Source organism: Ambystoma mexicanum, chromosome 13 (assembly GCF_040938575.1).
Source record: "Ambystoma mexicanum isolate Mex_15411 chromosome 13, UKY_AmexF1_1, whole genome shotgun sequence".
In the NCBI taxonomy this organism is placed as follows: Eukaryota; Metazoa; Chordata; class Amphibia; order Caudata; family Ambystomatidae; genus Ambystoma; species Ambystoma mexicanum.
The window spans coordinates 575,318,637-575,339,411 of NC_090938.1; the positions used below are offsets into that span (position 1 = coordinate 575,318,637).

Consider the following 20,775-nt stretch of genomic DNA (forward strand, 5'->3'; position numbering starts at 1 on the left):
CTACTGTGACGGAATTACTGCCACAGTAATTTCAGCAAAAATGCCCCATTGAATCCCATGGACAAAAATAATTGGTATTTACACTGCCACCACCAGTTGTAATCCAGTGGTAATACCACTGGACCAAGTGGCAGCAAGGGTAATACAATTTGGTGGTATCAGGTAATATTTTCGCCAGCAAAAATATCGCCGTACATATGGTCGTCGGGAACGGCCATAGGCGATATTTTTGGTGGCGAAAATATTAGGTGCGGGGGTTGCTGGGGTGTCCCTCGCACATAAAAAAATGATGCGGGGGTTGCGGGGGTGTCCCCCGCAGGGTCGATGTGTTATTTTCGCTGCAAAAATATGGCGATATTTTTGCATCGCGATATTTTTGTGGCGAAAATATCGCATGGAACCAATTTGGTGGTATCTGGGTGGATTTACTACCCAGATACCAATAAACTCATAATGAGGACCAAAAATGTCTGGCTCAAGGAAGCAAGTTAGGATAGACGCTTAAGGTGAGTTTTGTGTCTACATGAGATAGCCAGCACAGCTCCATGCATTGAATACAATGAAGCCTTAGCATTCCTCTAACAGCAGCCATCTGAAGCAGCCTTATTGGTGTACACCAATATATTCTTGCCAGTGAGAGAATCCTTTTAATTTTGCTATTGCAGCAGATTACCAAAGTGTGAATAAATACACCATTTATTATTAAACAAACGTTCTCCCTTCTGCCTGCCTGCATCCAATTCAAAATTGACTCTTTTCTCATCTGCTTTGGGCATAATGCTAATAGTGGGACCTAGTCTTCTCCAATCAACAAAGACTTAAAATGTGCATTAAATTCATCTACATAAAACATTTTACCAACATTCTTAATGCATATGTTCTTATTTTTCCCTGACACTGCCTTAAAGAGAAAGCCAGCCAAATGGGGAGAGATGTCTGAGGGGAGGTACTAGAGTGTGACTTCTTTCTCGAGCAGTCCTGTTAGCATCTGTCAGGCCTGCCTCAGGCTTGGGGGGCTCTCTGACTGGGGTGCCGCGGCCCCCTCTGAGCCCACTATGTGTTTGCACTCCCTGGCAGTGAGTAGAGGAGAGAGCAAAAACAAACCAAACAACAACATCCAGATGTAGAATGTGGCAAGCTACTGCCTCCGACGCCACCACCTCCATTGGCAGTTGAACTGTTCTCCAAAGATAGCTGCCAATGGCCTTGAAAACCCAAGCACCCTTCATTTCTGGGCATTCCGGTGGCAGTCAAACAGAAAAACAAATGTTGCCTGCCATGATGCAACTCCAGTGTGTAAGTCGAGGCGAGACCGCTGCCCACACCAGGGGTGTTGCTAGGTCTGGAAAAGCTCCAGGGCTATGCTAATGTCGGCAATGTCGGGACTCGGGGCCAGCTAGCCTTGTAGTTGTAGCGCCTGAGCTTCTATCTGGGGTTACAACCAAAAGACCCAGGGCTATAGCCCCTGCAGCCCCTCCTAGCAACCCCACTGGCCCTGCACATACTGCCCAGGGATCCTCCTCCTAGTTGAAGTGTATGAGAAAAGACGGCTTCTGCTGATACCTTGTTCCCCCTGTGTATCTAAGTAAAGGAACATTGCTCCAGTTCCTGACCCGCTCACCACATGCGGATCGATAAATAGAGTGCAACGGTCCCCTATCAGCCCTGCTGCGAGCCCTGGTCTGTTAGTCCCGCTACAAGCTTTGAGCCTCATTACGAGAGCACAGCTTGTGTTTAAAGAAAAATTGAAATAAAAGGAAGAACAACTGCTGCCCACATAAGGGGATTTGGTCAGCCTGGACTGGCCCACGGGACAACAGGACTTTCCATGGTACGCCTCGGGACAAAGGGCCTCTTTTCTTGGGGGAAGGATACATAATCATTTCATGACATGATCCATCCATGCCAGCCTGAACTCCCATGGGTGTGATTCACTAATCTCTGCCTGCATAATTCTGCCCTTGGCTCGCCTCTGTGTATTATGGGGGGCACTGGGCATCATTAAAACCGCACGTGAGGTGCCCTAGCATGCTAGACTGTGCAGGTGGAGCACAGGCCATGCTGACGTGTCAGTGCTCTGCTGATGAGGAAGAAGTGAGCTGCAACCGGCATAGACGATTCTGCACTGACTGCAGACTACAGGGTTCCATTCCAGACCTTTACACAGAAAAGTAAGCAGTAACTTTAGGTGTGGACGTATTGCACCGACCAATGTTGTGTGAGTGACTGGCCTTGGGAATAAGGCATCAGACAGTGGTGCCCGTGACTTCGTAGGTGCGTGCGTAATTACTGAGAAGCTACTTTCCGGGTTCAAATCAGACCACAATAATTTGACTTTGCTACGGGAGCTGCAGCTGAAATTAATAGCCATAGAGTGCGCCTTGTACAGCCTCTCATTTTAGCAAACAGGAGGAAGTGATGGGGAAAACCTCACTGCAACAATGGCACCTTATTACAGGCCATTTGCCTTAAACACGCGGCCACACAATATCCTGGAATTATTTTCGTAGTCAGGCCTTCTTTCAGCAAGTTTTTGACGCAGGCGCCTTCGAATAGATGCAGCGGTGACGGTGAAGCCGGTGTTATCACTTCAGAAAACAAACGGGAGAATTGTCGGAGTAAAATTAATCATTCGCAAAACCCTCTTTACTTAGGGTGACCAGACGTCCAAGTTTTCCTGGGACAGTCCGGGGAAATCGCCATCCGTCCCCGGGTCCCGGGAGTTTTTTCATTTTGCAAACCCTGTGTGGGGTTTGCAAGGATGGGTGCCCAAGGTCCCTGTTTTTGACGGCGCAACTCTAAATGCGCGAATGGTGGCGTCATTTCCTCTCCCTTCCCCTCCCACATTCCTCCAATAAAAGGGGAGTGCATGTGAGCACAACTCCTCCGTGCCCCCTCTCAACCCCCGCAACGGGCCAGCGACATAGAAGTAGGACTATGTTTTTGTTTTTATTTATGTTAGTCCTACTTTTATGTCTATAGCTTGTCCAGTGTTTTTTGTGAAAAATCTGGTCACCCTATCTTTACTGAAAAACGTAACAAACAAACACATGGACCCTTTCATGCTCAATATACTGAGCACTCCATCAAAAATAGCCCTGGGCTGGTAGAGAGAAATATTCTTTCAAGGCTCTTTGCACCAGGGCAAATGACTGCGACTAGGACAAACGTTACCCTGATGCAAAAATACCTTGAAAGAATATGTTCCTATGTGAAGCACTCAGTAGCACCAAGATGCTTATCATCGAGGAATGTTTGTGCTTAATATAGTATGCACATTATAAACAGCAGCTTGTACATAGCTCTCAACCATTTGTGTTGCAAAGGCGGGTTAAATCACCCGATTTTGTTTTTGGCAGGTGAGACGCCCATTGGAATGAATGGGCGTGCAGGATGCTTGGCGGGTGAGTCAGCCCTTTACAGGGCGGGTGACACCCACCAAAAATGTGTGAGTTGAGAGCCATGCGTATGTAGTTTATTCTATGAATCAAATTTAAGTGAACTGTTGGCTGTTTTGTGTGGCTGTAAATCTATATTATGAGACCATATTAGGAGGAACGATTCGGGAGGTAGCAAGCAGAATTCGGTGGAAAGCATTGACGTTGTTACGTATGAGGCAATCAGGTATTTGTTGCATTCTGAAATTCATGATGGTTCTGAAGAGATTTTTGGGCTTAGAGCTCTGCAAGTGGTAGTGTGCAAATAAGTAAACGGCTTAACCCCAAAGGTTTAACCGCAAACTAGCCTTTTCTCTGTTGATATTTGATATTTGTATGTGTTCCAATTAGGAGGCAAACACAGCATTCTGAAAAAGGTTGGGTATTTTATGAACAAATCAGGGTGCTCGGAGTAAAGGAGGTTTCTATTTTCAGGTTTGGACGTATTGTAGCACACTTACTGTACCTCCCATTGAGGATTTGCCAGTAACGAAGATTCTTGCATTAAAGTCTTCCAAGTTGAATAAACAACTTTTGGATATAGCCTAATCATGATTTGGGCGTTATTCCGGCTGTAATTGCGCCGATATGCCGCCTAACGCAATTAGCGTTACCACAACTCGGTCCGGCGCTGCGCCGGATGCCTAGTTGCGGTGGCGCTGTTAGTCCCCATTTGTTATGAGTCCACGGGATATATGGGGTTTTTTGGCGCTATTGCCGCCAGCAGAATCTGTTTTTGAAAATATGATTTTACCTGGAGTGTTAGGGTGATGTATGGTAGAACAATTTTTGGCCTTGTGCTAATTGCACTTGCACAGGTGCAACATTTTAGTAATTCCTCTACAATGTGATGTGTCTTCTTTAGAAAAGATTCTGCTGTCTTGTATTAAGCACTGTGGTCTTGGGCATCTGGACGGCCAGTTGCGGGCCACGCGCATAGGTTTAAACTACGAGGCTACTTTCTCTTGGGATTGGTGAGTGAAGAGACTTAGGAAATAAGGTTGTGGTTCTGCACTTGGGCTTTTCTTAGTGTTGGCACTGGCCCATACCAAAGGTTACTTTGCCACTACTCGGCCTTCACACTTGGGGCATGCGCCCCTAACTTCTTCACCTCCAGTTCTACACATATACTGAACACGCTCCCTCAGCCAGGCTCTGTTGCCAAAGCTGTCATTCAGCCACGCTTGGTGCACCTTTACTAAATCCACTCACTCATCCACGCTCGTGCCCTCATTGAGGCTGTTACCACGTCACTCAGGACAACCGCTCCACACAATGACAACTGTTCCCCTATCCAGCCCACAGTGACGGTCGCTGCCCTCCTCGTGCTTGCATACATCACTGTCCCTGCCTCTTGCCACGTACACACGCTCAGTGACCCATTTTCGCTCATTCACTGTTTTGTCACTCGTTCGGCTCATGCACTCCGAGCCAGTTATAGAGTGTTTTGTAATAAGCCCACCGCTTGCATGTCCACACGTGCCTCTCATCCACATGCACACCCTTCCAACATGTCACCATGACCTTCCTCACTGAATTCCTGTGCTCATCCTCACCCACTCTCGCCATCAGTCAGCAGTCCTTGCACAAGTCATAATTAACATCCACGCTAGACATTTGTGCTTATTGACGGTTTAAAAATGTGTTTCGTATTTTAGAAGAAAGCATGTATTTCTTAATGCCCCAACAACAGTGTCATCATGTACCGTGACTATACACCCACCGATGTTTTGACATTTTGGACGTATGATGCTGAAAAAGGCCCCAAACTCTCAATACGGATTTCTCCTTAACAAAAAGTGCAAAGTGCAAACTGCAAACACGCTGGCGATGTGGAGCCACTGATGAGCGTACCACTAGGGTTGAAGGCACAGGTGCTATGCCACATTGTCGGGACACTGCGGGCACTACATTGGCATGACTCACTGATATTATACCAAGTCAACTTTTTTGTTAGTTGTGGCTAAAGTGCCACCTATAAGATGAAAATCTTGCATTAGAGTGCAGCTAGGGAAAAATATATAAGGTCGGAAACAAATCTTGTATTGGTTATTTACTGACCCATTGACTGCCCATGACCATGCTAATCCCTATGGCCATTTCCACCCGCGTTCTGCCCCTCTGCATCCAAAACACGTCCTCGTGGGATCTCTTTCAGCTAACCTTATCAAGCCTTACAATCAAACTTTGTGTTCAAAGTGCCAGTCAGTGTTTTCCCAAATCAGTCTTCTGAGAGTTAATGACTTGATTGGAACTGTAAAAGCGCTACTGGTGTAATAAAAATGTCAACCAGGTCTGCTTTCGGCCACTCCATTTATAAGTCGTATGCCTGTCCTTCAATAAAATCATGTTACAATCAAGCATTGGCAAAGCCAACAGTTTAAGCTTGTGTATCAATATTAGGCATTGAAAAGCACTGTTATTATATGCCCAGCTACTCTCACCCCTTTGCAGTTGCTACAATCCAGTTAATACCCCTACATCATGGGTGCACAACATACGGCCCGCGGGCCAGTTGCGGCCCGCCATGCCCTTTTGACCGGCCCGCGAGGCACAAAGACTTTCCTAATGATATGATATGATATGATATGATATGGTATTTGTAACGCGCCTATACACAAGTGTTTCAAGGCGCGACGAGGCAGGGAGGGAGGGAAACAAGGGGAAGACAGACAAACGATCCTACTAGGCCAGGTGTCATTCAGATCGCGCAAGTGCAGAGGTAAGGGGAAAAGGAGGAAGTGCAGGGGGAGGAGGTGGGGGGGGAAAGTGCAGTACAAGGTAAGTAGCGTAAAAAATAATAATTAATAAATAATAAATAAAAAGGGCCAGCTGGTGGCAAGTGCGAGGTAAGTGCAGAGCAAGTGCTGGGAAGGGGGCTGTAGGGTACAGTGACAGTCCCACAGTGCAGGGGGAGCCAGGGAGGCAGTGCAAGTGGAGAGTGGCTGGGCCCTGGACCGAGGTTGCTGAGAGTGGCCCAGATGCAGGTTTAGTGCTGAATTCAGTGGGGAGTTAACAGTGCTTTAAGTGGGGTAAGAAACTGAGGGGGGGCCCTCATTTGGGGGTGTGGCCTAAGACATGATGGGCGTGGCCCAATTGGTGGGCGGGGCCTAAATGCAACATGGTAAAACTGGTCGGGCCTACATTACGAAGTACATATTGTGTAGCAGACTGCTTGCTGCATGGCTTAAGCCTTAAAGTATAACAAATCAAAGCTCAAGGTGATTATTTATTGGACCCTTAACTGGGCCGTTGACAAAAGGATAGGTGTTGAGGTACATTAACAGGTGCATTCAAATGTGTAGACAATTGACAATTTCCCAACTGGTCGGGCCTAAATTACTAAGTACATATTGTGTAGCAGACTGCTTGCTACGTGGCTTAAAGTATAACAAATCAAAGCTCAAGGTGATTATGTATTGGACCCTTAACTGGGCCGTTGACAAAAGGATAGGTGTTGAAGTACATTAACAGGTGCATTCAAATGTGTAAACAATTAATTGACGATTTCCCAGAACCCCACATAATAATCTTCAAGGGAGTCCTTCTTTGCATGAGCTTGCTCGCAGTGTGTTTCCTCAGCTGTTCGTCTCCCTTTTGCCAGCCAGCTTTTTACAAAGGACAATGGCTTAAATGCTTTTACTGGAGGGCCATTAAGTTTCAGCCATAAACATGAGGAAATAGTGGCCACATGGAGGGATGCTCGGCTTGGCGAAGCAATTAAATTCATGGCGCTGAAGCCCCTTTCGCAATCTGCATTACTTGCGGGCAACGTTTCCATGCAAGCAACCAAAGCCCTAAATGCTTCAGGGCACCTTTTGCCACCAAAGTCCTTAAAATCCCTGAAGGCATGGATGGTGTCTCTGATTGGGAGTTGAAATTTCGTACACAGTCTCTGAATCTCATTTTCACCATAAAGTACAATGTCTTCATCATTCGGTAAATTCTTTGCATCCAAGACACTGAAACTGGCTACAAGTTCTTTATCCAAGTCTGGAGCACACCTTTTGGCAAGGTTAACTGAAAGGCTTTGATAAAATTGCCTTTCATTCAGAGACACAGAGTTTGCCCTTCCCTGGGAAATATGAACGCCCTTGAAGTGTCCACAATCAACTGCACTCTGAGCAGTAGAAGCAAACTCCCCCGGAGATTCTTTCATCGCAAAGAATCTCCGTACTTGCCCCACCAAGAGTCTGTGTGCATCCACAATTGTGATATCCCGGCTCTGAAGAGCCAGAGACAAGTCTTTCAGTTCTTGAAGGGCATCGCACATAAGCCCTAAATCTTTCACAAAAGAGTTGGAGGTAAGCTTCTTAAGCAGACCGTCATATTTGCTTCTGTCCCTTGTGGGTCTTGAGAGATCCTTAGCAGCTTCTCCGAAATGCTTACACAAAGCAGGGAAGCAGTTCCAAACAGCTTGAACCGTCCTATAACTTGATGCAACCCATCGTGTGTCCAGCATCTTCCCTATCTTCTGCAGCTGCAAACCCAGATCACTGGCAGCCATTTGTAGCTGTCTTGTGTTTTTTGGTGACATGCTGTATGTGGCATATAAAGAGTCCATGAACATTTTAAAATGATTGGCCCCACCAACATCATCAATAGTGTCTCCAACGGCCAGTTCAAGGCGGTGAGCTAGACAATGCCATGATAACACAAGATTTGGGAATTCCGCTCGCAATAATGTTATCACCCCCCCTTTGCTACCAAACATTACAGCTGCACCATCCGAACAAATAGCAATCCAGATCTCATGCAACAGGGTCTTTGTGATGCCAACATTCTCAAAATACCCCAGCAGAGCTTCCTTTATGGCCAAGGCATTTGTCTCTTGGAGCTCCACTAGACCAAAGAAAATGGTGACTGGTTTACAATGAGCCCCGAAAAGACCCCGCAGATAAATAATCAAAGTTGATTTGTTGCTGACAGTGGTGCTCTCGTCCACAAACACAGAAATCTTTGGCTTGTGTTCTCTGATATAACACACTAACTTCTTTTGCATTTCTGATGCAATATGTCTCACTATCTCTGTTGCAGTAACATTACTGCGCAACACACGACCCATTTCAACACCATTCACCTCCTGGAGGTCCACCAAATCAGGGTGATCTGTGAATGGCCGATTCTTTTTGGTCAAGTAGAAAACAGTGTGAAACACTCTGCATGTGCTTTCCAAATGTTTGCCACTGCTTTGCTGCATGACTTCTGTCAAGTGGTTATTTTTTCGCGCTGTTAGAATGTCTTGTGATGCCTTATGAGCACCACTTGACTTGTGCTCCATAATCTTCTTTCGGAGCTGCTTCTGCCTAGCATGTTTGCCAAAACCTGAAGGACCCACCTTTCCATCGGCCCATTCCATGCTTATGCGCAAACCTTGCCCACAGGAGTGCACGGATAAGCCACCTGTTGCTTTCACGTCCCTACACACAGAGCATCCAATGTGGCCTGAAGCCAGAAAAATCCATTCATATTCCCCCTTAAAATAGCACCATTGCTACACGCTCCAGCAATCAGGGGTTAGAAGAGGCTCTTCTGGCACAGGCTGCAGTGTAGCGGGAGATGCACTGGAGCTACTGGCCTCCTTAGCGCAAGAATCCTGGCATATTTCTGGTGCCTCACTTCTCGAATTGACTGGGCTATCTTCCTCATCCCCACTCAGAATGGTGGCAGCCTCCTCCACCTTACATCTTTTCGCTGATGGCAAGTAGTCAAACAATGAAGTCTGCACAGACTTGCGCTTGGGAAGTACCGCAGACATCGTTAATGGCCGCTCAAAATCTTGGGTGTATCACTAGCAGATCTGTTTCTAACCTGTGCACGGCCGAAACTCTCGGCTTCCTATCTGTAAAAAAAGAAAATGTGGTTTACTGCTCTGAACCTAGTTTATATATAAATTACTACATCTTATTGCAGTGACAAAGGCAGTATTCTAATTTGGGTGGTAAATAAACCTAACAACCACTAATAAATGGATTCAAAGCCTTCCTGTAGCATAAGATGTGATATCCGACACCTTGCCATTCCTAACCTGAGATCCATCCTGTAACATGAGATGTGATATCAAACTCCTTCCCATTCCAAACATGAGACCCTTCCCATAGCCTGAGATGTGAAATCTCAATCCTTCCTATTCCAATAATGAGACCCTTCCTATAGGATGGGATGTGATATCTTACAACACAAGAGTGTGAGTTCAGTTCACAGAGGTATGTAGTGTCCCCAACCTCGCATCTTACTTCTGGGTATCGATGTGATGATGCAAAGCACCGGAACGCACCCTGTAGCCAGGGGGCGCACACTGCAGCATCCAAGAGACAGATTTAGCGTAGAGAGTAGTGTGGTAAAAGGCCATGGCTACTGTCGGCTGCCTAACCCTTTACTGTTTTCCCTTGGACCTCTCTGCAGTTAATCATATACTTTTAGTTCTTACACTTTCCACACAATTTTACACTATAACCTATAGTTCTCACTTTGTTCTCGACTATCCTGTTGACCTTTTATCTACCTTGATGCTTGCAATATAGTCTCCCATACTGTATCATCTGTTTTGGACTCTTTGTACTCCCAATTTTGTACCTTGTGTATATATCATGCAATGTCTGTAACATGAAGCTTAAAGTAACCTTGTAACCTTTGCGCCCAGTTACCCGAGGGTTTGGTGCGCCTTATAAATGAGGAAACAAACAAACAAACACACTCACTTTCAGTGAGTTTACTTCTCACTTCCCAATACATGGTTGATTTGTGGAGCAAGCATACACAAATAAGGATTCAAAGCAAAGAGGGAGCTCCACAACTTTGCAGATACTATGAAGGGGAAGCACTTGGAATTGTCTTCAATGGCACAGGGGCATTATGTAGTGAGGTGGGACACCAGGCGCTGCCGCCAGGTGCTGACCTCACATGCCATGTAATGAAGGAGCACACCCTAGGATAGAACCATATATGCCTGAACATTCTGGCCGTGGAGACCGTTCAAAGCGGTTGGTTAAATGTGCCATAATATGAGAATGCAATGCTGAGCTCTGTATAACCAATACATCACAAGTGAACACAAATCTGAATTTGTAAGAAGTTTATTTAAATACATTAGAAGTAAGAACCCTACAAAAGGCGACGAGAGACGGGACGTAAAGAAATCTGCATAAGAAGGTCCCTGGAGAGACAGAAGCAGAGCCCTAATGGAAAAACACTTGACAAAGAAAATGACGACACCAGGGAAAAGCCGAGAATTCCAAGAGCTGAGATTCGCCAAGAGGGAAGACTCTCTCCTTGGAAAGAAAGCAGCTGTGTGTAATCATGAAGACAAGAGCAGGAGGCAGGGCTGTCACAAAGTGTGGCGAGGCCGGGGCAAAATGTTTGGTGAGGCCGCCTAATGATTTTTTGTACTGGGCCACCAGCGGCGCCGCCGCCGCCGCAAACAGGAGATGCGATAACTCTCCCCTGGTGTGTGTGGAGGATCCCAAATATGGTTCTTTATTATGACAGCAAATCAACTACAGCTAAGTTATGTTTCTCTACTGAAGACAAGTTCACTCCAGACTAACATTTTTATGCATAAATACATATAGGATGGCATGACGGCGGGTGGTGTGACACCAGTTTTAGGGAGGACTGCCCTGCCCCTTTGTGCACATTAAAACACACATCATACACAGTGACAGGTAGATGATGTTCAGTGGTGGCTGATTAATTTTTGAACTGAAGAATGTCCATGGAGACTGCAATCAATCTATTTTATTTATTTATTCAGCATATGTAAAGCGCGCCAAACCCAAAGGCATCTGGGCCAGTATTACCATATAAGGACTCACAGCCACTAAAAAAAAAGAAACATGCCACGGAATGTATATCCAGACTAGCTGTGCACCATAAGTGTTATTACTGGCTAGACTGCCCAATATTCAATGCAGGCCAGTCTAGCCACCTGATAACACTTATGTTTTCTTTACCTAGGCATGGCTGAAGATGATTACTTAGAGCGGAAAACAGTCTGAGGCACCCGTTCGGTACATACATTATAATGCAGACAAAGAAATACAGCTAGGAGTTAATAGCTGCTGATTATCACAAGACGGCCAGCCAGCAGGGAGCTGAAACACAATGCCCACTGAAAATATTTAAATCCTCCTTTGTCAGCAAGTGGTTGATGTGGAGGAACCAGTGTCAAAAGGCAACTTATAAGGCAAGCATTTCAAAGCACTAATTTCAAGCCCCAGTGAAGGCCCTGCATAAGTCTTGGTACAGAAAGGTGCAACGTTGCAAGTTATGGTATTGGCACTAGGGCTAACATTTATACTTTCAATGCCTTTTCGCATCAGGGCAATTAATTGCCCAGGGAAAATGCCATGCCTTATTATCAATAGGACAAATATGGCCCTGGGGGCCACAATGCATTAAAAGAACACTTTTATTGTACTGGGGCGGATTTTGCCGTAGCGCATAACTGCACTTGCACCAGTGTAAGTTTAATGAATCCCACTGTGCCTGTCTAGATTTCTATGTTAAGCGCGTACGTGTAGCGTAAATGAGGTGCAACAACTTGCATTTTTGACACTCAGTGCAAACAATATATTACAGGCGTTGAAAGGCAAAAACGAAGGGTAAGGCTCATGATTGCCATGATCATTTCTGCTCTAGGCAAGGCCATGCAAGCCGGGGTATGAAAAGACCCGTTTCTGAATCGTGCTTTCTGCTGGGCCTGGCCTCCACCAGGTCAGACCATATCCAGTAGGAGCCGCAGATGTAGGGTATCCCATGCAACATCATTTTATGAATAAGGGATGCACTCAGGATGGAATATGTTTCCCACTCCGCTCGCACACCACATTCATGTGTATGTTTTAGTGTGAACAACAGGGCATGTGCCAAAGTATTGTCCGCCCCGCTCCCCAACCATTTATTCATTAACTTATTATTTATCTTGTTTCTCTCCTATGCTCTGCACTTTCCACTTTCTCCCCCCTCCCATGTACTGTCCCCATTTTTCCCTTCCCCATGCACTTGGCGTTCTCAATGTCACTGGGCCTAGTAAGATCGTTTGTTTTTGTTTTCTTCCCTGTTTGTTCCCCTTCCCTTTGCCTGGTCACGCTCTGAAACACCTGTGCATGAGCGCGACATAAATAAAATAAATCCTACATCATATATCATGTATCCATGTTGCTGTGTTTAACTTTTTTTTTTTAAAAGGCACAAGGCCTGGGGCAGTTTTCCCCCCCATCCCCCCAACCCCCCTTCGTGAAGGCCCTGGCAGGAGGTATAGAGAAACTATGATGGGAACACAGGCTGTTCCCTCGCATGTATTTTCTTTAGTTTCTTTTCCGCATTCCAAATGTTTGAAAACGGGAAAGAAACTAAAGAAAATGCAGAAAGTGCATGCGAGGGAACAGAAAAGTAAAACATGTAAAGGGGAACATCATTGATTTGAAAAATAAATAACGTTTATTTTTAAACGTACGTAACAGAATTGTCTGTTGCAGTTTCAGCTGTCCAAGGCGAACACGTACATTTTGAAGTGCGAAGTTCGCCTTGACCAGCTGAAACTGCAACAGCAGCAAGGAACATTAAATCAGGCAGCCAGTGGCTGACTTACAGTGCCAAGAAGAAGCAAGCAGGTAAGGCAACCGACGGACGGTCCACTGTCCACCACTCCCAAACACATCTAATGGCGCACTTTCACTCCTCGTGAGTGAGCCTGAGGAAGTCACGTCACCGAGGCTCAAGAGGAGTGAAAGTGCGCCATTTCCAACGACATTCCAGGCAGCTGTGACTGGCAGAAGTGTCAGCCAGTCACAGCGTCGCTCAAGCTGTGACTGGCTGGCAAATCTGTCAGTCACAGCTTTGTCTGCAGTGTTGCCTGACTCTGCTGTGCGGCGCCTGACTTCTTGATGGGCGACCGGCGCCGACCGGCGGGCTCATCTCCCGTCGCGCGTCTGTGGCTTGGAGGCATCGGGGGGCCCCGGCAGGGCCCCGGCTCAGTCTCACTTTTTGGAGACTGCCGGGGCCCGGCCCCGGCAGGCCCCGGCCCACTTAAAGCCCTGGGAGTTAAGCAGGTTTAGCAGGGGAGAGGGAGAGAGAAGGCAGAAGCGAAGAGGAAGGTTTTGAGGTGCTTCCGGAACCGGAGATGGTTCTCCTCAAGTTTCAGGGAGGCAGGAAGGCTGTTCCAGAGGGAGGCCCCTGCTGCGGAGAGAGATCTACCCCCAGCTCGTTGCTTCGAGAAGCGGCTGACCATGAGGGAGTTGGAGACGGATGAGCGAAGGGCTCGTGAAGGAAGATATTTAGGAAGAGAGAGTTGAAGGTATTTAGGTCCCAGGCCCCAGAAGGCCTTGTGGACAATGCAGAGGGTTTTGAACTTAATCCTCGCAGCCACTGGGAGCCAGTGAAGGGATTTCAGTCCTGGAGAGATATGGTCCCTGGGCTTGAGGCCAAGGACAAGTCTCGCAGTTCTGTTCTGGATAAGTTGCAGAGGGCGGAGAGTGGAGGCAGGCAGATTAAGATAGAGGCTGTTACAGTAGTCCAGCCTTGAGAGAACCAGGGCTCGGGAGACAGTGAGCTTCTGGGGGAAGGAGAGGAAGGGAAGAATACCTCTGAGGAGGTGCAGCTGGTAGTGTGACTTCTTAGAGACGTCAGATATATGAGGAGAGAAGGAGAGTGTGGAGTCGAAGATGACCCCGAGGTTTTTAGCCTTGCAGGTAGGGGCAGGAAGGGGGCCAAGGGAGGCCGGCCAGAGAGCTGCAGGGAAGGAGGGAGTGGGTGTGCCGATGAGTAGAATCTCAGTCTTACTGGCGTTGAGGCAGAGGTCATTGGCGGCACACCATTCCTGGATAGCAGACAGACAGTCGGAGATGAGGGAAGGAGAGGAGGAGGCCGAGGGTAGCCTGAAAATGAGCTGGGTATCGTCTGCATAGCACTGGAAGTAGGGGCAGAGAGCGGCGATGCGGTGGGCAAGGAGTGCCAGATACTGGTTGAAAAGCCAGGGAGAGAGGTTGGAACCCTGGGGGACACCACAGGTGGAGAAAAAGATGTCAGAGAGGAAGGAGCCCATTTGGACCTGGGAGGGTCGACCGGAAAGGAAAGAAGTCAGCCATGCCAGAGCCTGACCAGAGATACCCAGGTTAGGCTCTGGCATGGCGGCCGCCCTCCATTAGGAAAGTCTTTGTTGTCTTCCGGGCCGGTGAAAACACTGGCCCTCATTGGCTCAGCACACACACGCACCACGTCGCTCCTACGAGCCACGTAATGCGTGTGTGCTGCACCAATGGAGGGCCAGCACTACGGCTGGCGTGGTCCATAATGCTTGATGCCGGAAGGCATTTCAGCCTTGGACCACGCCAGCCGTAGTACGATTCCAGCGACTTCCAGCTTACCTGCCTGCCTGCATGCCTGCCTTCCAGCACGTCTCCGGTAAGTGGTCTGTTTGTGTTTGTGTGTCGGGTTTGTTTTGCTTTATGTTTGTGTGTATGAATGTTTGTGTTTGAATGTATTCTGAGTGTATGTTGAGATGCGGGGGTGGGAGGGTGTGTCGGATGTGTATGAATGTTTGTGTTTGAATGTATTTTGAGTGTATGTTGAGATGCGGGGGTGGGGGGTGTGTCAGATGTGTATGAATGTTTGTGTTTGAATGTATTTTGAGTGTATGTTGAGATGCGGGGGTCGGGGGGTGTCGGATGTGTATGAATGTTTTGATTTGAATGTTTTTTGTGTGCTGATTTGGGGGTGGGGGTTCGGGTCTGTATGGGTGCTTGTTTGAGAGTTTGCTGATTTGTGTGGGTGGGGGGTTCGGGTCTGTATGGGTGCATGTTTGTGTGTGTGCTGAGTTGGGGGATTGGGGGGTTCTGGTCTGTATGGGGGCATGCTTGTGTGTGTGCTGAGTTGGGGGGGTGGGGGGTTTGGGTCTGTATGGGTGCATGCTTGAGTGTGTGTGTGCTGAGTTGGGGGGTTGGGGTTCGGGTCTGTATGGGTGCTTGTTTGAGAGTTTGCTGATTTGGGGGGTGGGGGGTTTGGGTCTGTATGGGTGCATGTTTGTGTGTGTGCTGAGTTTGGGGGTGGGGGGTTCGGGTCTTTATGGGTGCATGCTTGTGTGTGTGTGTGCTGAGTTGGAGGTGGGGGGTTCGGGTCTGTATGGGTGCATGTTTGTGTGTGTGCTGAGTTTGGGGGGTGGGGGTTCGGGTCTTTATGGGTGCATGCTTGTGTGTGTGTGTGCTGAGTTGGGGGTGGGGGGTTCGGGTCTGTATGGGTGCATGTTTGTGTGTGTGCTGATTTGGGGGCTGGGGGTTCAGGTCTGTATGGGTGCATGCTTGAGTGTGTTTGGGGCATAGTGTTTGGTTGGGGGTGAGGGGGCCACGGGGCATAGTGTTTGGTTGGGGGTGAGGGGGCCACGGGGCATAGTGTTTGTTTGGGGTTGGGAGCCATGGGGCATAGTGTTTGGGGTTGGGAGCCATGGGGCATAGTGTTTGGTTGGCGGTGAGGGACAGGGGGCATAGTGTTTGGTTGGGGGTGGGGGCCATGGGGCATAGTGTTTGGTTGGGGGTGAGGGGGCCATGGGGCATAGTGTTTGGTTGGCGGTGAGAGACAGGGGGCATAGTGTTTGCTTGGGGGGTGAGGGGGCCATGGGGCATAGTGTTTGGTTGGGGGTGAGGGGGCCATGGGGCATAGTGTTTGGTTGGGGGTGAGGGGGCCATGGGGCATAGTGTTTGGTTGGGGGTGAGGGGGCCATGGGGCATAGTGTTTGGTTGGGGGTGAGGGACAGGGGGCATAGTGTTTGCTTGGGGGGTGAGGGACAGGGGGCATAGTGTTTGGTTGGGGGTGGGGGGGCCATGGGGCATAGTGTTTGGTTGGGGGTGAGGGGGCCACGGGGCATAGTGTTTGTTTGGGGTTGGGAGCCATGGGGCATAGTGTTTGGGGTTGGGAGCCATGGGGCATAGTGTTTGGTTGGCGGTGAGGGACAGGGGGCATAGTGTTTGGTTGGGGGTGGGGGCCATGGGGCATAGTGTTTGGTTGGGGGTGAGGGGGCCATAGGGCATAGTGTTTGGTTGGCGGTGAGAGACAGGGGGCATAGTGTTTGCTTGGGGGGTGAGGGGGCCATGGGGCATAGTGTTTGGTTGGCGGTGAGGGACAGGGGGCATAGTGTTTGGTTGGGGGTGAGGGACAGGGGGCATAGTGTTTGCTTGGGGGGTGAGGGACAGGGGGCATAGTGTTTGGTTGGGGGTGGGGGCCATGGGGCATAGTGTTTGGTTGGGGTGGGAGCCATGGGGCATAGTGTTTGGTTGGGGGTGAGGGGGCCATGGGGCATAGTGTTTGGTTGGGGGTGAGGGGGCCATGGGGCATAGTGTTTGGTTGGGGGTGAGGGGGCCATGGGGCATAGTGTTTGGTTGGGGGTGAGGGGGCCATGGGGCATAGTGTTTGGTTGGGGATGGGAGCCATGGGGCATAGTGTTTGGTTGGGGGTGAGGGGGCCATGGGGCATAGTGTTTGGTTGGGGATGGGAGCCATGGGGCATAGTGTTTGGTTGGGGGTGAGGGGGCCATGGGGCATAGTGTTTGGTTGGGGGTGAGGGGCCCATGGTGCATAGTGTTTGGTTGGGGATGGGAGCCATGGGGCATAGTGTTTGGTTGGGGGTGAGGGGGCCATGGGGCATAGTGTTTGGTTGGGGGTGAGGGACAGGGGGCATAGTGTTTGCTTGGGGGGTGAGGGACAGGGGGCATAGTGTTTGATTGGGGGTGGGGGCCATGGGGCATAGTGTTTGGTTGGGGTGGGAGCCATGGGGCATAGTGTTTGGTTGGGGGTGAGGGGGCCATGGGGCATAGTGTTTGGTTGGGGGTGAGGGGGCCATGGGGCATAGTGTTTGGTTGGGGGTGAGGGGGCCATGGGGCATAGTGTTTGGTTGGGGATGGGAGCCATGGGGCATAGTGTTTGGTTGGGGGTGAGGGGGCCATGGGGCATAGTGTTTGGTTGGGGATGGGAGCCATGGGGCATAGTGTTTGGTTGGGGGTGAGGGGGCCATGGGGCATAGTGTTTGGTTGGGGGTGAGGGGGCCATGGGGCATAGTGTTTGGTTGGGGATGGGAGCCATGGGGCATAGTGTTTGGTTGGGGGTGAGGGGGTCATGGGGCATAGTGTTTGGTTGGGGATGGGAGCCATGGGGCATAGTGTTGCACTCCAAGAGTGAACCCAATAATAAAGCTAAAACAGGCACAGTTAGGAGATGTACATCCTTTGCTTTTTTGAGGAAACCTGTCTCAACAAAGGCCATACTCCTCTTGGTTAACCCAAACAGCAAACTATAGCAGTCCAAAATAACGGAATGTCCAATCAAGGGTCAATAAAATATATATAATTTAATTAAACAGACGAGATACAATAACTAAATAGAAATAAATGATAGCAATGGAAAATGTGTAGTACAAAATGTAAGTTTGAAATGCAATAAAAATCGTTACCCCTCAAAAACATCTTTTTCCATGTGTTTAATACAAATTGGGGGTTGAAAAAGCCTCCTGACATGTCCCGCCTACCGCCCCGCCCACTTTTACTTTTCGGCCCACTATAGCCCTCATGTAAGGTACTTTCGGCCCTCTGTCAAAATCACTTGTGCACCCCTGCCCTACATCAATGCTTGGCAAATGCCTTTCCCATGCCTACACAGAAGCCAAAACTGTTGGCCTTGCCAATGATTGTTTAAGAATGCCTTTTATCTGCGTGCCCTTTTCAGCACAGGGATCGGTTGAAATGGATTAGGGATGCATGTTGCCTGGCACCTTTAATACCGGATGAATTTGCTTTTCTCATCTGCAAAATGTGTAACGTCCCAGGCCCCTCTATCATTAAAGCTCTACTTTGAGAGATCGTGAATGTATTTAAAACATCACTTTTTAATTCTTATTTGTTTAAAGCATGCTTTAAATGCACTCATTTTAACTAATTGTATTCAACATTTTCTTGGGGTCACTCCGAATGCCCTCATGGAAGGGTTGGTCTCATGCTCTGTGCTCGCTCGTTCAACGAAATATGGCACATTTTCCAGGGCCCCTTCTGGCTCCCGGTCAGGCCCTGGATCTGCTGAGGCGACCCAAGCCTCGCCTCGGTCCAAGTTGAAAACGCTCTTGTGTTTCCTTTATGAAGTGTCTGCTGCAGAGCCGGCTGAATGTATTTCGGAGGTGGGGCCCCATTTCAACATGATTTTTGGCAAGCCCCCCTTGCTTTACAGCTGGGAAAACTGTCAGAAGCACCCGTGGGGTGTTCAAATTATAATAAAGTCAAAAGAATGCAGATTATCATGGGGCAGGCAGCCAACAGTGAGCTGAAACACTAAATGCCACCGAAAAGCTATTAATCGTTCTTTCACAGCAGGATGCTAACGTTGGTGAAACCTGAATAAAAAGACAACAAGGTGCTAAGAAGTGTCCGAGTCTTCAAGAAGGTGACGGTCTGAGGACAGCAGCAAAGGGGGCATGTAACATGCATGCTGCGCATATTTAAGAAGCTAATTAAAGAGGTATGTTTCTGTGTCATGAGACTGCCATCATGGGGCAGATGCCCGGAACCCCACAGAGTCCCGTGGCCCATTTCAACTGAAAATGGTTGAAAGGCCCCGACGCCATCCCTGGTCTGCTCATTCCCTAATTGCTGCGCTTGTGCCAAGGTGTTTGTCTCCATCCAGAGACCTGCTTATGAGGCCATTTCCAACCACAAGCCTGTCTGCCTGCATAAGCGCTCGTACGCTTGTAAGGTATAAAGACAGTAGACGTGTCACCATGCTGCCCCACTCTTAATCCCTGAAAGGATGGAAAGGTAAAAAAAAAAAAAAGATCAGCGTGTACTCCACCATAAGTAAGAAGATCATTGCAGCAACCATCCACCACCTGACACCTCCAACCATTGCAGTTACTACAACAAAAAGAAGTACGAGCCATAACCAGGATGCTGTCCCCACGCCAACTGCCTGCACCACTTCCAGCAGAACTGGCAGTAATGCAGCACAGCTTTACAGCCTGAAGCAGCTACTGCCTAAGGACACGCACGCCTGCCTATATTTTTGCCTGCTATTCTTCAGTTTTGGGTCACCCTGTAGTTTCTCATGCGTTTTATTTTTTGAAGTCTGCAGCGACCCTTCAGTTCGTTTGGACTTTAAGGAGTAGGGTGTGGGTAGGAACGATTTAGGAAGGACGCCTGTGGGATCCGGCGCATTGGAAGAAGATAAATAAATAAATAAATAAATAAATAAATGTATAAAGGTATTTTTAAGCCCAGTGCAAGTGCCCTGCTTACAAAGAAAAATGGTGCAGGAACTGCCTTTCCAAGGCTGCAACCAAGGTGAGCGTAGTAGATCTTTCAAGTCCATGTACTGAGGGACAAGGAGAGGGGAGTTGGGTATCATGAGAGACTGCTGCTGGGGCTGGAGGTGAATTGTTTATACCTGTGCACACTGCTGGGGTATTGCCATGCAAAGTTGCTACTAACTGGTTTAATAATATTCAATAACCCTATCATATTTATATTCAAACTGGCAACTGTTGTATTTATTGAGATAGGATTAGAATGTTACTATCAGCACCTCAGTAGTTGGGCATGAGTTATGTGTTTATTTTCCTTCATAAAGGTTACCCAGTTAAGGGTTCTTAAAACATATCTTTTCTGTGAAACTGTTAATTGACCATTAGCACCCGGGGTTGGGGGCGCAACCAATCAGGCTGCTTGGATCTTGGGCTGAATGCCACGTTCCAAGCCAATGTACTGAGCAACCTGATAGCTGCTTGCCCCGTGCCGCCGTCTTCCCCCCACCCTGCCTTCCCCGTTCCTCCCACATCCACTTACCTGATGCCTTCACTGGCGGCAGCGCCCCCTCCGCCCCTGCTGCTCCGTCGCGATGCAGGTCACAACGGAAATGGAAGAGGGGCTCTGCTTGGAGCCCCGTCTTCCAGCTCCATGGCAGAAAATTCCAGATTGCAAACCCAGGGTGCTAATAGCCATAAGTACGCATTCGTCGGGCTGGAATGCGTGGTAAAATCACTGGTACCCTCGTTAAAAGTATTAGCACAGACTCCGGGCCGTTACCACCCGTTACAGCCCGTGGAACGGATGCTTATGGCATAATTAATTGACTGGCATTTGTATTTATTTTTTGTATACATTTGATTGCGTGATACTTTTTTCATTCCAGCGGGGGAATCAAAGAGCGTACCCATTATCGCCACTCCCGGTGTGAGCACTATATTTACATATGTGGACTGACATGTAATCATGTTGTTTATTGTTGCTGTGTTTATGGGAACGTTCTGTATTCCCGAAAATAAACTTTTCTAATACTACTACTACTACTACTACTACTACTATATTTCCAAA

General features: G+C 48.3%; 1 protein-coding gene across 1 annotated transcript; it reads right to left on the reverse strand.

Moving 5' to 3' along the window:
* Positions 1-6,933: 6,933 nt before the first annotated feature.
* On the reverse strand, positions 6,934-8,796 carry LOC138520457 (E3 SUMO-protein ligase KIAA1586-like). The gene has a single exon (XM_069632836.1). The coding sequence runs from the start codon at positions 8,794-8,796 to the stop codon at positions 6,934-6,936; it is 1,863 nt and encodes a 620-aa protein (XP_069488937.1).
* Between the last annotated feature and the right edge of the window lie 11,979 nt (positions 8,797-20,775).